Raw genomic sequence first — 17,627 nt, 5'->3', positions numbered from 1 at the left:
GTTGAAAAACAGGGAATTACGGTTAGAGTCCGGAAGTACTGTTGAAAAAAGGGAATTACGTTAGAGTCCGGAAGTACTGTTGAAAAACAGGGAATTACGGTTAGAGTAAACCGTAACTAGTACAGTGCTGTATTGCTGTATGCAGTGCACTGTATATCAAAAAGATTTGGGTTGGGACTCGGAGCGTAGTTGACGGGACGGACACTCCCGACGCCCGAGATTTGTGTTTTTGTGTGGGTTGGAAAAGTGTCAGAGTGAACGTGAATTAAAAGGCTCTTTGTCCTTGGGAATTAACCCCCAGAGTGGAACCGGATCAAAGAGGTTTGATCTAGAAGCTTGTTTCACTGAGGCATTGAGTTGACCGTTGGAGTCATTCACATTCAATCTCACTTGGGAGCATAGTTAAAGATGGAACTGGAATGTGGTAAAGCGTGTTGGGATCAGGGAGAATGTTATCCCTATCCTCGGTCTGTGGAAGAACAGTGGAAGTGGACTCTTGATCAGGTGGTGAGTGGCATGAAAGAAGATGACAGGGAAAGAGAATTGGATGCAATAAAAAAGTTGTGGAAGGAAGCTCAGAAGCAAAAGATCCTTCCCCTTCCAGAGGTGAAGGTTAATTTAGCTGAAGCATTGTGTAAGTGGGAGTCAGAAACTCACACCATATTACAGGATCATCTTGATAATCCAAAATTAGGTTTTATAGCAGGAAAATCATGGCAAAAACAGGGTAAGGAGTTAGAAGATAAGTGTCGAAGGATACATGTTGTGGCTGTGGCATGTGCAGCGGTGCACAATTGCAGATCTAAAGGGGTAACACGAGTGCCTAATGTCGAGAAGCCTCCATTAGAAGATTTAAATCAGACATTGACACTTAACACCACTCTTTACCCATCATTACCTACTACCTCTTCTCCACCCCCATATCAATTGCCAGTTTTGACTATTAACAGTGGTCAGTTAGATGTGGACAGAGATGAAGAACTGCAGGAGTTACGTGAAACAGTGTGGGACCTTCGGAGACAGGTCAGCAGGATGAAACAGGGACAGGAAGAGGATGGAGATAAGTTAGGAAAAAATGAATTTAGAGAGGAAGCTCAGGTGGTTCGCCCTAAAATCTCCCAACAAACTACATTTAAAAAACAGGATAGTCAAAAATCTACATTAAATATCTTTAAAACTTCTAGCAATCAAATAAAACAAGTAAAAAGAGTTGATCCCTCAGGAGGATTTGCCAGGGCTGACTGCAGGGAGGAGAAGGCAAGATTGATTTATGGCAGTGATAAAGAGGAGAGTGAGAATAAGACAGATAACTTCAAACTTCCGGCTACATTTATTGGGGAACTGGAGCATCAGGAGCCTGTTGAATCTCGGACAGAATTATATGAAAAAGATCCAGGTTCAAGTATGGAAAATTATGAATCAGAATCAGGGGAAGAGAGTGAGTGTGAGTACAGAGGTTTACCACTGACAGGGGCCATAAATAATGAGGAGGTGGGTCAAATACACACGCAGAGTAAGGGGCCCGTTTCAGGAATGCCGCAGCTACAGGCCCCTCTGATACAGAAAAGAGGAGGACAGGAACCGGTATATGTTCCATTTGCAATTACAGACATCAATTGTTTAGTGGATAAGATGCCCCCACCCGCAGAGGGAGGCGGCAAGTGGATGTCTAGCCTTTTTAGCTTAACACAGAGCATGCAGCTGGCGATGGGAGACTTTAGAGGAATTCTAGGGAGACAAGTCTCTCTCTGGGATTTGGATAAAGTTGAGGTAGCAGCAGGCATTAAAGACAGACCTAATGCTGCACGTTTTGGACCTTGTGCAACCAGGGTTGGTGAAGTTATGAGACAAATATTTCCAGTATCTCCAGGAGCAATGCAGAATTTAAGATTTAAGTGGGAGGAAAGTGAGTCGGCACATGGGTTCCTTACGAGGTGTAAAGAGGAATGGATGTGTGCCACAGGGTGCCATCCTGGCTCAGATAAGTTGCACACCACCTTATTCCGTCAGGCCATAATTTTAGGACTTCCACAATCAGTGAAAGAAACTATGGAAGGAAATCCTGACCTTCCAGGGAGTACGGCGGATGTCTGGGAGAGACATCTTTCACACCACATCAACACATTTAAAGCTAAACAACAGGGAAAGAAAGAGGAGGTGATTACAGCGCAGGAACAGCTCCTAAAAATACAGTTAGATGAAGCACGGAAAAAGCTTAATGATAAACAAAAGGAAGAGAAACAGATGGTTCAGCGGTTTCCTCGGCAGGTGCAGCCAGATCAGTTATGTCCGCAACAGGATTTTGCTCTGATAAACCCGTATTGGGTCAGTCCAAGGGGAGGCATGTGTGGGAGACATGGCGGGCAGGGATACGGCTTGATAGGCGGGTACTTAGGCCGAGATCAGTGTCACGCCTGGCAAAGGGTATGGTCATTGGCAAAGGGACTGTCCATATCACAACTACCCGGAGGTACCAGGCAGTGTTCCACTATCTCATGGAATTTATCACCGGAGCTGATCTCATCTGACACCGTCGAGCTTGTGGGGTTCTCAGGGAGACCGGAAAGACTGCCGTTTTCTGTGCCATTAGTGACTCATTTTGCTGGACAGACTGTATTGCACCCCTTTGTGATTTCACCACATTGCCCTATCAACCTGTTGGGACGAGATCTCCTTGTGAGGACAGGAGCAGCAATTCTGTGTGGAGACAAAGGTTTGGTGGTGCAATTTCCTAATGGACTGAAACTGAACTGCTGTATTTCACACCAAGGTGTGAAGGGACAAATGCTGATGAGTGCGACACCCTCTCCAGAACAGGGGGTGTGGGCGGATATTTATTGGGGAAACCTGAGACCTCACCTGGTGTCGGGGTTGTGGCATTGTTTCAGAGCTGGAGGCCCTGGTTGTCGATGCTAAGTCCCTTTGCCCCGCCAGTTGATCCCTATCATGTCACCCTATTTTACGACCGTGGGAATAATGAGGTCTATCAGGATGCGTTTAGAGAAAAGTTAGAAGGAAATTTTTGGATGATTACATCACTGTGTTTGTGTGTTGGGCCTGAAGGTGTGGCTGCGCAGGTTGACTTTACTGCTGAACAGAATGAGTGGTATGAGAGACTGTAAAGGAAATGTTGTCATTTCTGGGTCTCGCAAGCTATAATAGACATTTTATTCCTGCATTTTCAGAAAAGTCTACGCCCCTACGTACAATGGTGAATGAACAGGGAATGCGTGATTTGACGGCCCGGTTAACATGGACAACTGAGGGAGAGAAAGCATTCATTGCACTTAAACAGGCATTCACCACAGCTGCACATTTGGCAGTTCCAGATTATAAAGATACTTTCTTTTTGGATGTTTCTGAAGGAGAACATACAGTAAATGGTGTTCTCTTTCAGAAAAAAGGGGGTGACAGGAAAGTATTAATGTATGCAAGCATAATACTGGACGCCATTGAAAACAGGCAGCCACCATGTGTAAGGCATGTGGCAGGGGTAGCAATTTTTTTTTACAAAAAACAGCACATTTAGTGATGGGTTACGCTCTGACGGTACTTACAACACATAGTGTGGTATCACTGGTCAGCTCAGCAGCAATACCATGACCTCACTTAGACAGACCAGGATGGACAAAATTTTAACTGCACCACACATAACACACACACATGAAGGGATAAATATGGCAGGGTTTAACACAGCATCAGGCTCACCTATAAAACATGAAGTAGAGATGAGGCAACTGACACAGGCACTCATGGAACCAGCGGAGGTCGCAGTTGTAAAGTGCAAAGGTCACAGCAAGGAGAACTCTTTAGAGGGAAAAGGTAATGAGGCGGCAGATCAGGCAGCAAAGAAGGCTGCAGGTTAGAAACCAAGTTACAATTTGTTGTGGGCAGAGAAAACGGTTCATGAAACGCTTCCAAGATACGACAGGGAAAGACTTGGTTGTGATCAAGAAGAAGCTCCTCCACATAAAAAAAACAGTTTGGAAGGAAAAGGGGGGCTGTGAAAGTTGAAGGAATTTGGCGGGTCCCAGACGGCAGACCTGTTCTCCCGCCGCCCGGTCTGTTAGATGCCGTTCTGGAAGAGGCCCATGGCCTGAGAACACTGCGGGAAACCACGAATGATGCAGAGAATGTTCAATATGTACACACTTTAACGTAAAATTAACAATTCGACCATATGAGGGAAAGTTTCCAGTTGCCCCATGGCAGGGCAAGAAATAATTATAGTGTTCACTGATATGTTAGATAGGGTCAATAGGTTCCGATACCTCTTGGTCGCAGTGGATGCATACACTGGCTGGCCAGAGGCGGTTCCCGTAAAAGTAGAAGAGGCAAAAAGCGTTATTAAATTTTTGATTAATCCGGTACATGGTTTCCCAAACAAATTAGATTTGACAATGGAACTCATTTTAAGAATAGAGATTTACAATCCATAGGCCAGCCCAGCACTTTTATGAAATATAGATTTTATTTTGTTCAACTAAAAACGACGCTCTCAGTTTTCTCCCAACAGGCAACATCTGTAACCAGTCAGTGAGGATCCAGGAATTCCACATATAGCTGAGTGGGTTCTTCTGAGAGTCATCAAGTAAAAGTGGTCAGAGCACAGGTGGACGGGCCACTTTGAAGTTGCAGAGTGAACATTACATGTTAACCCTAACCCTAACATACTAACACCCTAACACCTTAACCCTAACACTGGTATTACTGGAATCAATGTACCCCAGCAGGTAATCCACAGAGAACGCTTGGACGGATCGAGGAACATCTAAAGAAGATGGCACCATGATTAAACGTCTATTATTCTTCATTACATCAAGAGGAGTTGTCAATGAATTGTTTGTATTGGCCTAGCTTAGGCTAGGCAAAAGGGGGATTGTTGAGAATTGTCTTTATCTTGTTATGTGTTTCACCATATGTTTCTGTCTTCTCTTAGAAGTTAGGCAAGGTAGACTCATTGGTAAATATAATAAAGAGCAGAGACATTCCATTTGCAGGATTGTTGTTTGTTCTATTGTTATCTCAGGAGCCAGTCAGGCAGGGGGTGTCAAACACTCATTGTAAATGCGACATCAGGGGGGTTGATGATCACATTTGCATGAAGAATGAGATCTGGCTACCTGGGAAAACAATGGAAAAGAAGAACCCTACCAACACCGCAGGGGACTGGAGGAAGAGGACGAGGACATCTCAGCGGGGGATCTGGATTGGATTGCATGGACATTGTGAATTTGCATGTGTGTGACTATAAAGGACTGGGCCAAGGGATAGTTAGGTGGTCAGACTTCGTGCCCTGGCAATTGACTCTGTTGTTGCTAGGGTTATGAACTGGCCCGGAGCTCTGTAATATTTGTATCTGGAATTGGTTCTATTGTTAAATACATTTTGAAATTGGTACTTTACTTCTCGAAGTCTTCATTCAAAGAACACGCGGATCGGCAGCTACACTTGAAAGGTATCGCGATCCAACACTATCTATCTATCTATCTATCTATCTATCTATCTATCTATCTATCTATCTATCTATCTATCTATCTATCTATCTATCTATCTATCTATCTATATCTATCTATCTATCTACATGTGTGTATGCATTTGAGTGTATATATCTGTGTGTGTGTGTGTGTGTGTGTGTTTTGGGCGTGAGCTCTCTTCCTCTAAATGTGGTCTGTTTCATTCCATCCTCCTTATCACTCCTCTACCTTTCCATACTTATCTATCTATCTATCTATCTATCTATCTATATCTATCTATCTATCTATCTATCTATCTATCTATCATCTATCTATCTATCTATCTATCTATCTATCTATCTATCTATCTATCTATCTATCTACATGTGTGTATGCATTTGAGTGTATATATCTGTGTGTGTGTGTGTGTGTGTGTGTTTTGGGCGTGAGCTCTCTTCCTCTAAATGTGGTCTGTGTTCATTCCATCCTTATCACTCTTCTACCTTTCCATACTTGCGTGCTTTGCTCTCTTGCTGTAGCACAAATTGTTGTGCGCAGTGATGGAATGAGAAGAACCTAATGCAGAAAAGAGTTGCACTGATAAAATCTGGCTATGGTATGAGAATGTGAGGACAGAAACCTGTTTAGTCACATGAACAAATGATTACCAATATCAATTCCCAATAAGATTCTGAAAGGTGATTTTTTTCAGTAAAGAAATGTTCTAAAATGAGAATAAAAAGACGAGTGGGAGTGAGTCCTCATAGTGCAGCTGCGTGGCCTTGAAGAAGGCGAGAGGCAAGACGATTGTGTAAAATAGACAGAGCTTAGGAGCTAAAATTTGACAGGTTCCAGAGGCCAAAGTCAGAAAATCTTTGCTGCCTTTTGAAAACTTTCATATTTACTCTGGAGAACGAGAAGGGAGCATCGAAGTTGAAAAGAAGCCCCGACTTGAGTCTGAAATCACATTTTTCGATGCTCCCTTCTCGTTATTTGGTCATGCTTCACTCACAAAAACTATTTTAAAAACTTGCAAGTAAAAGAACTCTTGTCTAAACGTGCCGCGGCGCCTTGCGCTGTTATAGTATTTCGCCGCACAGTGGCACTGTTGGTCAACCGTCTCCACCCGACTTCAGCGGGTCGTCGAACAAGTTCAGTCCGAAGATGGTGCAAATTCACGCTGCACACCAACCTGCAGCTCACCTACGAGTGATTATTACTGTCTACGCTTTCAGCAACGCTTTCAGGATCCTCCTGTGTCTGTTATTGAGGCGTCCTCCAGAGACCAGCAAGATGTCAGAGGTTGGAGAGCGCAGCGCCACCAGATCCCCCGGGCCGTCGGCCCTCTCACCATTCTATCTATCTATCTATCTATCTATCTATCTATCTATCTATCTATCTATCTATCTATCTATCTATCTGTCTATCTATCTGTCTGTCTGTCTGTCTGTCTGTCTGTCTGTCTGTCTGTCTGTCTATCAATCTATCATCTGTCTATCTATCTATCAATCATCTGTCTGTCTGTCTATCTATCTATCTATCTATCTATCTATCTATATCTATCTATCTATCTATCTATCTATCTATCTATCTATCTGTCTGTCTGTCTGTCTGTGTCTGTCTGTCTGTCTGTGTCTGTCTGTCTGTCTGTCTGTCTGTCTGTCTGTCTGTCTGTCTATCTATCTATCTGTCTCTATCTATCTATCTACATGTGTGTATGCATTTGAGTGTATATAGCTGTGTGTGTGTGTGTGTGTGTTTTGGGCGTGAGCTCTCTTCCTCTAAATGTGGTCTGTGTTCATTCCATCCTTATCACTCCTCTACCTTTCCATACTTATCTATCTATCTATTATCTATCTATCTATCTATCTATCTATCTCTATCTATCTATCTATCTATCTATCTATCTATCTATCTATCTATCTATCTATCTATCTATCTATTCTATCTATCTATCTATCTATCTCTATCTATCTATCTATCTATCTATCTATCTATCTATCTATCTATCTATCTATCTGTCTATCTATCTGTCTGTCTGTCTGTCTGTCTGTCTGTCTGTCTGTCTGTCTGTCTATCAATCTATCATCTGTCTATCTATCTATCAATCATCTGTCTGTCTGTCTATCTATCTATCTATCTATCTATCTATCTATCTATCTATCTATCTATCTATCTATCTATCTATCTATCTGTCTGTCTGTCTGTCTGTCTGTCTGTCTGTCTGTCTGTCTGTCTGTCTGTCTGTCTGTCTGTCTGTCTGTCTGTCTGTCTGTCTGTCTATCTATCTATCTGTCTATCTATCTATCTACATGTGTGTATGCATTTGAGTGTATATAGCTGTGTGTGTGTGTGTGTGTGTTTTGGGCGTGAGCTCTCTTCCTCTAAATGTGGTCTGTGTTCATTCCATCCTTATCACTCCTCTACCTTTCCATACTTATCTATCTATCTATCTATCTATCTATCTATCTATCTATCTATCTATCTATCTATCTATCTATCTATCTATCTATCTATCTATCTATCTATCTATCTATCTATCTATCTATCTATCTATCTATCTATCTATCTATCTACATGTGTGTATGCATTTGAGTGTATATATCTGTGTGTGTGTGTGTGTGTGTGTGTGTGTGTGTTTTGGGCGTGAGCTCTCTTCCTCTAAATGTGGTCTGTGTTCATTCCATCCTTATCACTCTTCTACCTTTCCATACTTGCGTGCTTTGCTCTCTTGCTGTAGCACAAATTGTTGTGCGCAGTGATGGAATGAGAAGAACCTAATGCAGAAAAGAGTTGCACTGATAAAATCTGGCTATGGTATGAGAATGTGAGGACAGAAACCTGCTTAGTCACATGAACAAATGATTACCAATATCAATTCCCAATAAGATTCAGAAAGGTGATTTTTTTCAGTAAAGAAATGTTCTAAAATGAGAATAAAAAGACGATTGTGTAAAATAGACAGAGCTTAGGAGCTAAAATTTGACAGGTTCCAGAGGCCAAAGTCAGAAAATCTTTGCTGCCTTTTGAAAACTTTCATATTTACTCTGGAGAACGAGAAGGGAGCATCGAAGTTGAAAAGAAGCCCCGACTTGAGTCTGAAATCACATTTTTCGATGCTCCCTTCTCGTTATTTGGTCATGCTTCACTCACAAAAACTATTTTAAAAACTTGCAAGTAAAAGAACTCTTGTCTAAACGTGCCGCGGCGCCTTGCGCTGTTATAGTATTTCGCCGCACGGTGGCACTGTTGGTCAACCGTCTCCACCCGACTTCAGCGGGTCGTCGAACAAGTTCAGTCCGAAGATGGTGCAAATTCACGCTGCACACCAACCTGCAGCTCACCTACGAGTGATTATTACTGTCTACGCTTTCCCCTTTTGTCTTCGCCATGACAACTGCGAGGCAGATGAGAGTTGAGGAGAGGAATGGTCACACTGACTCTGGGTATATTTGGGGAACTGCTGCAAAGGTCACACCAAAGTGGAACTCCAAATGTCAAACAGCCGTCTCTAAAGTTTAAACCTTTGTAGGATTTGATGGATGGATTTCCTTGATTCAAAAGCGGGGGGAAAAATGTCATTGCTGACATCTCCAGGCGAAATTTCTGGTCCTAATTGAGCATTAATGGAGCTCCACGTCAGCGATAAGACCAGCGTGTTTGTTGTGCGACGGTGGAGCAAACATCCCCTGACCTTTTGTCCCGCTGAATGTCCTTTCAGAGTGTAACTGAATTCCCAGCAGTGACGAACAGCCCGGGCCCTCAAAAAGGGCCACGGTGACAATAGTGAGTGAACTGAAAATGTCTCCATTCTATGATGTCATCACCCTGGAAGAGCTTTCTTTCCTTTAACCCCCCTCCCCCCATAATTGGTGCATTAGCTAACGCTACAGTCACGCCACGTGTCATCTGTGCGAACTTCTGATTCAGCAGAAATGGAGACAATCGTGCCTCTGTGAAAATTCCAGGGAAGCACGGGAGCCGAGGTGTCACTGCCATGCAGCAGCCCCACACCGCGTTTCTACTTTGGGAACAATAGATATCATCCATCTGTCAGGGGCTAACTGTCAACAGGAGGATAGAGGACACAAACGGAAGAACTCTGGCGTGACTGCACGTAGCACTCGGGAACAGTCGCTCGCCCTCGGAGTATTTTTAAGTAGCACATGGCGTCCTGAAAAGGGGGACGTAGTTAGCAGTGTTTCTGATTCAGGGAGGTACTTCTGCCTGCAAATGCATAAAATGTTCCGGCAGGAAGCTGAAAGGATGTTTGCCGCGTTAGATACTTTTACGGTGCGCGCCGTTTCATGGCAAAAGACATGTTTACCCTCCTGTAATCGCAGGAAACGTCGGTGTGGAAGCGTCTTTAATTTTCCCGCACACTCACCATCGGTTTCACGCGAGTTCCCAGTTTAGAAAATTGGGTCAGATGAGTGGCTGCTCCAGCCTGCTCATTATGCTGCCTGCTGCTCCTCAAAGGTTAAAGGGAAAAGACGGGAATGGTGAATGCTGATTGGCTGCCAGGCAATTACTGGACCGTCTCCCTCAATAGCAGCACTCAGCTAACAGCTTTCTACAGGACAGATACGTCCTTGCCATGTTTGTCTCGCACCTTTTATTTTCCTGCTAATAAATAATATATTCCATGCAACAAAATAGGTTTAGAATTCACATCAAAAACTCCCTTTCCTGTATTTCCAGTTAAGGGGAATTCAGTTTTATTCTGTATTTATTTGTCACTCTGTTTCCGAGGGTTCCACTCTGACTTATAGCACGTCTTCGTAGGTGTTTTGGAGCAGTTATGTGGTACAGACGTGTACTCTGGAACCATTTGTGGCAGATGCTTTACAGTTGACGGCTTAGCTCGACCACATTGGCCCAGAGGTGCCGTTTATTCTGTCCAGTTCTTCCACACACCCAGAGAGAAAGAGGCAGACTCCTGCAGCCAGGGGGAGGTGCAGATGCTAACCAAGCCAATGTCACACCTGGACGAATGGCGAGTGCAGCAGAATCTCCAGTGGTGCGATCCTCGTTGGCAGCCACCCTCAGGACTTTAGATGAAAGAGGTTGACCCGCCAGGTCAACACAGAGGTCAGGCTTTGAGCCAGCGACAGAAAAGAGAGGATGTAGAAAGAGTTGACGACCGGCTCCCCTTGAATGCTAAACTGGAAGAGCTGATTAGCAGGGAGAAGTAATCTGGGATCCCTGTAAACTGTGAGCTCTCTGTATGGGGTTCCACATGGGTCTATTTTGGGTACACTCCAGTTCTATCTTGAACAGGTCCTTTAAGCTCATGAGAGGTAAAAATAGCAACACAAAATGTTCTCCACCATGACTTCCTGTCACCGTGTCATTGCATGTTGTAATGCAAATGTTCATTTATGTGAGCAAGGGTCAAAAGTCCTCCGTGAGAGGATCCGTGGGGGTCAAGCAACGTTATTAGCCTGCTTTTATCTTTGTTCTATGGATCCAAACTGTCATTTAATGGAGACACATTGAGCAAATTAGCCGATGCTTGGTTATTTTCTTTAAAAGAAAAACACAGCTCAATTATCTCTCAACGACTATTACAATTGATCAGTGAATCTTACAAAGAGCGGTTTTTGGAGATAAGAAGCCAGAGAAGGTGGATTGGCTTCTATTGCCCCTGGAAAGATGGCGAAAATACGAGTATGACATGCCTGAATGCACATATCTCAGGTCAGTCTATCAGAAGGCAGCCACAGCGAGGCTACTTTGTTATTGCACAAGCAGCACGGCAGCCTTTTCCCAGAGCGAAACAGTTCCAGGCGAGCTGTGCAGCCAGTAATTGTGGTCTCAGTAAAGTCCTGTTAGGATATCAGCTCTGACACAAATTAAATTGGAGGGATGAAAAGATTCAGTCCCTTTTTTCCCCCCCAAGTTCTTTGAAGAGAGAGGGAAACTGCTCTGATGCCACACTCGTGGTAGTCTCACTTGTATCACACCTTAATCATGTCAGGGCTGGAGTTATCTCATTATAACAGCTTAGTCTTCACCGCCGGTGTGTGTTGGCGTAGGGACAGCCTCATTATTAAGGCAATAGAGCCAGAGTGAACCGAGTACGGCTTAGTAGTGCTGCTGCCTTTGACAGAAGTTACTGAGATGGAGGATCAACTCGTTCTCCTTTCAATTAAAGACCACATCCTACCGGAGGAGGAGCCGCGCCGAGGCACGCATGTTGCTCCTGACCAGCCGAGCTCGGGAAGAAACACGCCTGTTTTCAATAAAAATGCCTCCCTCTTACAAAGATGGAGGTTCTGGAGAAACGAAGGTAGAAACGGATGGTGCCCCTCATCAAGTGATCCCTGATTGGGTGCCACCTCCTTCACGCAATAGGGCGCAATGGGACCCCTCAGGCATCACTTCAGATTCAATTTAAATGCCATCGTGCTGGTAATGGATGCGTACGAATGTGGGCTGTAAATGGCTGTAGGCCGAGTCAGGACGTCAGACGTTCCCTCTCCACTTCCACTTGCCAGTATTTTACTGGGCAGAAGTCTCGCTGGGGTTGGCGGGCGAATCTTTGAGGGAGAATGAGGCTGGTCCACGTGGAGGTTAAATGTTGTCCTCATGTCCACTTGGGTCCTCTGAGTCCTGGTAACTCCAGCTACCTCCCACAGCCCAAAGGCTGGGAGGGTTTGTGTTTCTATAGGTCCTGCATGAGTTGGCCACCAGTCCAGAGTGTTCCTCACCTCTGGACCAAAGCTGGGATACCCTCCAGAACCCCCCCCCCCCCCCCCCCCCCCCACACACACACACCACACACACACACACACACACACCATAGACAGTGGAGAGAACCACAGTTGGTCTTCAGTGTAGCAAATCTCTTCAGGATTCTTCAGCTTTAACTTAAACAGCGACCTGATCGGGACATCCAGTTGTGTTCTGGTTGAGGGTTTAAGGTGGTGGAGAGATCTGGATCCCCACAACAGTTAATTCAGCCGTGCACGCTGGAGAAAGGAGTGTAGTGGTGGTGACTCTGAAGTCCTGACTAATCTCTCAAGTCAGAAAGTATCATGCCGCTGTTAATCCGGATAAAGGAAGCAGGAAATAATGCGCAAACTTTGCTGCTCGTTTAAAGATGCTTTCACCTTGTTTACTTGTTCAGCCGTGTGTGTGTGTGTGTGTGTGTGTGTGTGTGTGTGTGTGTGTGTGTGTTTGGGGGTTAGGAGACTATTTGTGTTATCATTATCTCAGAGTGCACTATAATTAAGCTCCTCTCCTGCCTCGCTCAGCAAATGAGAGCAATGGGAACGGCCAGATGAAGGCTGGGGGTTTATCTCAGGTTAGCTTAAATCGCCCCGACTTGCACTTTTGGGGCGCGATGTACAGGTCGTGACAGTGAGGGCGAATAAAGGAGGGCGCCTGATCAATGGCTGGTGTATCAGCCCAGTATTTAGCCCAGTTTGTCTCCTCGGTTGAGTTTGGACTCGTCTTCACATCTGTGGGTGAATTTTCCATCCATACGAGTGTTCCTTTGTCTTTAGGTTTAAAGACTGGAGCAGCGGCTGATCTGACTCATATTAAACGGTCGTGTTTCTTATTTTGTTCCCCTTAAAAAGACTTTAGGATTTAGATGCAGCCGGTGGGAAGGGAGCATCGGTAGCACAGGTGAACGGGTATAAGCTCATTATTTACGCTGGCCTCTTCCTCTGAATAAAAATGGCTTTTTATTATCTGCGGGCTGTATAAAATTTCACTGCTAATGCCAGGAGGTGCTCGGCAAGTGTGGACACGGTCAGGAAAGCGCAGCCGCATTAGCATAGCATCAATGTCCAGCTCAAATCCCCGAGAAGAGATAATAAGTATTCCGACTGTCAATTTGGTGCGATCCTGAGAATCTAAACTAAATAAGTCTGCTAATATCACCAATCAGACATGTTGGAATCGCTGCTGACGCCCTTGAATGCAAATGCAACTTTGCTGCCTGCAGAGCTAAATTATAAATGAACAAAGGCTGGAGGGGGTCCATATTATTCCTGTTTGGGTCAGTAGGACCACCGCATGGTTCTCACTAACTCTGGAAACACGGCACAACTTTGATGCTTCTGCTGCTGATTTTAGAGGTAATTAAAGACCCTTAAAACTCTGATAACTGCTCGTAACTGTGTAATTACTAATAATTACATCTGTCACACTTAGTCAGGAAGTGGAATTAAAAAAAAACAGGGTTTAGGTGATTCCGTACCTATGTAGTCCGACTCTCTTTTGTGTTCTGTTCTCTACTGGTTATTAACTATGTGAACAATCTGATTGATCAGAAATCGGGTCACGATCGGATTATTTCAGTCAGGTAATCGGGCTCGCCGACATCAAGACAAATTCGGCAAAAGTGGGATTTTAGCAAAGCTGAAATTACCTTCAGTAAAGTTGGAAACTGGAGAAGAACATCTGCAGACAACACATGTGCGCTTTGAAATGGAAAACAGTCTGAGGGCTCCTGGAGGGTTCTATAGCCGCCATATGCTTGTTTACGCTCCACCCTCCACCACCCTTCTTGGTATAGAAAAATAGATTCCAGGTCCTGGAACCCTCCATGTTTCTTTAGAATCCAACTTTCCGCTCAATAATATCAAATAACACTAAATGCAGCAGAAGAAAAGTGGTGTAAGACACTAATAAAAATCCACACTTAACTGAAGAAAAAGTGTTAAAATATCCGAGTCGAAGCTCCTCCGGCTGACTCGGTATTCCGGCCCACACGTTCGGAGACGTATCTCATGCATATACAGGCCTATAATGTCTGTTTGAGCTTCCAGCGCCGACTAATGAGACCACTGGAGCTCCGTCCACGGTGTGTACTCTTTAGGAGACGGCGTGCACGGCTGCAGGCCCGTTTCCTGTACGTACGACATAATGAAGCTTTAAACTGCTCCGCCGTGTTTGTCCGTCGTGGCGCGAGAAGCAGAACAAACGTGTGCGTTCCCTGGTCGGCGCCGGCCGCTCAATTGGACTTTCAAATGAGGGTTTTGTTTTTTTTAAAAAAAAGATGAAGGAGTGATCGGCCGATGTTTTCAGGAGCTAGCGTTGGTCACGACGGCATCGTTCCCCGTCATTACGCAGCAGCGGTCGCGTTCGCTTCACCGGTCGGGATTTTTTTTTTTTTTTTTGTGGAAGTTCAACTGCTGAATGAAAGAGCATGCTGACCTTTTAACGGAACATGCTGATATTAGTCCATTACTATTCAGGAACAGGCCAGAACAGGGAAAAATATGGCGCATCAGCATGCGGGGCCACAGCGGGAAAGGTTAAACAAGCTAGGAACCCGTCGGCTCTCGGATCCAGATCTCTGACGTGCCGAGCGGCTGCCTTTATGGCGATGGCCTGATGCATGGCGGTGGCGTCGTTGCCGCACGTTTTTATTCCGTCTGTTTTGCAGGGAGGTCTGGTGAAGGTCCTCGGCTCCGGATGTGATTTCTCTCCGGAATTAGCCGCAGTTGGGTCTCAGACAGGAACCATTGGAAGTTCCTCCCACAGGGAACCTTCAACAATCCCTTTGGTTCCATCTCACATGCTTCTACTGGCGTGTTTCGGTGTTTAGAACCACACTTCCTGTTTTTATGAACCCAAGAATGGGCTTGAACCCATATTGGAGGAATAGACAACAGGTTTTTCTGACAAAAGGCCTGTTTGTATTTAATATTCTGGCCTAAACTGCAGATTTCAAAGCAGCTTTTAGTGTTTCGTGTTGTTCAACACACGCCCGGTTACTCCGCTGGAACAGTTCTGTACGAAGAGTGTTAAATATTGTTAGCTAAGAGCTGAAGTTTCCCACATTAGCGAGCAGATTGGTGATAATCTGAGTAAATAATTTAAAAGGAAACATCTAATTAACACGGATTTAAGTGAGACAAAGACGAGCTCGACACACACACATATATATATATTTATATATATATTTATATCTGGGTGTTCAGGCAATGAGTGGACTCCCCACCAACACGGCCACAGCGGTGCTGAGCTGAACATCTTGTTGTTGAACATCTCTCATCCTCATTTTTACTTTAAAGCGTTCTTCCTGAATAAACTGCAGAATTCCACATCAGCATTCTGTAGATCCACGCCGCTGCGCCGCCTATATGATAATGTCTGGATGTTTACCGCGCTCCTTGTCATCGTGGCGCTCGCCCGAGCATCTCGCCGTGGAGCGTTAGCGCTGCTGCTCGGCAGGCGTCTCGAAATACCTGCCGGTTCTTCCCTTAAAAGATTGGTTTTCGTTTCCTCTGTGGGAGATTTGGATGTTGGAGATTCTGCTTTTGTTTTCTGCTGGTTTCGTCTTGCAGCCAGGAGCCTCAAACACATATACCCCCCCCCCCAAAACAACAACTCTCTGTTGAAAATGAAAAAGTTCCAGACATTTTCTGTGTTCCTGGGATTTTTATTGATCTCCCTCTTACGAGAAGTCATTTCTTACTTTAGCTGAGTAAAAATCTCCCTCCTGAAGGACCCTCGCGAATAAGAAGCTCCCTCGTAGCTCTAAATGACATCAGGCGAGTGATCGCGCCGCTGCGTAGGGTTACTGTAGAGGAGGAAGTGACGTGTCACTCGGTGGACTGATATCAACGCCCGCTCTGTCAATCATCCCCGTCACAACCGCTGTCGAGACGTGATGGAAACGTCGATCAAATCAATCTCGCCGTCCAAACAACCCCGAGAGGATCGAGGTCCAAGCGGGGGAACGTTGCCGAAGCCACGGGGGCCTCCCAAAACTTTCCCTCTCGGCTCTGACCCCATTTTCCCCGAAATTGCTCTTCATCATTGGTATTGTCATTGTGAGCCTTCCCCCCCCCCCCACCCCCCTTCCTGCCTCGCTCTACGCCCTGCTGTTTTTATTGTGCGGAAAACGCCAAACGTTGTAATCAGAGGTCGCGGCGGTTCATAAAAGTCAATGGAATGACCTGAATTTGAGGCCGGAGGAGAAGCTGCTGAAGCCCAGAGCCGTAATAATGGGACAATCGGGGACGTGAGGGACATTTTTACAGATTACGCTTCCACAGAAAGGCGATGTTTCCATCCAGATGCTGCTTGTCAGCTTCAAATGTACAGAATTTATGATAATAAGGAGCTGCTGGACAGCAAACGCACCATCAGAGCCCCATTGGACAAAGCCCGTCCTGTCTGGCAGGTGCGTATGAGCTAGCTTGTGTTCACAAAAGTAACAGCTGAACAGAACCTGAGCCTTGAACTTTGTATTGGAGGAGTGTTAAGGGGGGGGCTCGCTGTTGGTGGATGAAATAGAGCTGCGAACCTGAACCCTACAATTACCCACTAGGGGCACTAGTGTGCAGACCCCCACTTTGCTTAGCTTAGCGCATTCACGGGCACAGTTAACCGCTTAACACTGTTGCTATGCTGGTTATCCACAAACAGGGGGCGCTGCAGCACTCTGCTAGTGTCCTCGTCCACCTTTACTGGTGTGACCTTGCTGACATACATGCTGGAATCCATTCTATACCTTCATTTGGATTATTTTTAAGAATAAAAGAATCAAAGTAAGCAAGTTTAACGTTAATTTACATGGTTTAATCGATGCTTTGAATTTGAAGTCCAAAGGACGGACGTCCAGCTGGCAGATGCTGTTAATCACGCTGGCGTTACTGACAGCTCCTCCGCGGAGATTAAAAAAAAAACCTGCCCAGAGTTACCCCGCTGTTCTGAGGTAACACACTGCTCATCAAAACATGTCAAAGTAGCAGAGACACGGACTAAAGGACTGTAATGACTGGCTTCCATCAACAGTCCGGTGGACGGCCGTCCTTCGGCGTCCTCCCAAGCCGAATGATTTCACGTGTCTTGATGAGCAGACACTTTGTATGCGGCGCTAGCGGTTGCCGCCACGCGGCACATCGCTGTCATAAATTCACTAGCTTGTGCAGACTTAAACAAAAACGGCGCCGCAGTTGTTCCTCTTTTTCACTCCCCGAGTCACATAAAGCGACGCTAATCGCTGGTCTGTCCTTTGCTTTACTGTTATGTAGCATTCGGGCCGTTAAAGTCGGCTGCAAATCATAACGGCAGCCGCAATTAAAATAAAAGTCACGCTAAGCGTCAGAAGAGCGGAAGGGGGCCAAAGCGTTCAGCGCAAAATCAAATAAACGTCCGGCGTTATATCATGTTCGGCGCCGTTCTGAAATATGGCGGCGGCAG

General features: G+C 45.2%; 2 protein-coding genes across 2 annotated transcripts in view; one reads left to right on the top strand and one right to left on the bottom strand.

Annotated features, from left to right (window-relative positions):
* LOC130516995 (uncharacterized) overlaps nt 1-5,405 on the top strand; it is a 6,464-nt gene extending 1,059 nt beyond the window's left edge. The window contains exon 2 of the mRNA XM_057018503.1: nt 107-5,405. Within this exon, the coding sequence (XP_056874483.1) occupies nt 409-2,916 (2,508 nt within the window). The 5' untranslated portion in view covers nt 107-408 and the 3' untranslated portion in view covers nt 2,917-5,405. The remainder of the gene's footprint in view (nt 1-106) is intronic.
* Nucleotides 1-17,627, bottom strand: part of arid6 (AT-rich interaction domain 6) — a 29,235-nt gene that overhangs the window by 6,481 nt on the left and 5,127 nt on the right. The window lies entirely within an intron of this gene.

The sequence above is a fragment of the Takifugu flavidus genome, chromosome 20 (genome assembly GCF_003711565.1).
Source record: "Takifugu flavidus isolate HTHZ2018 chromosome 20, ASM371156v2, whole genome shotgun sequence".
In the NCBI taxonomy this organism is placed as follows: Eukaryota; Metazoa; Chordata; class Actinopteri; order Tetraodontiformes; family Tetraodontidae; genus Takifugu; species Takifugu flavidus.
The sequence above is the reverse complement of the archived record's forward strand: the minus strand, read 5'-3'. Positions and strand labels throughout refer to the sequence as shown.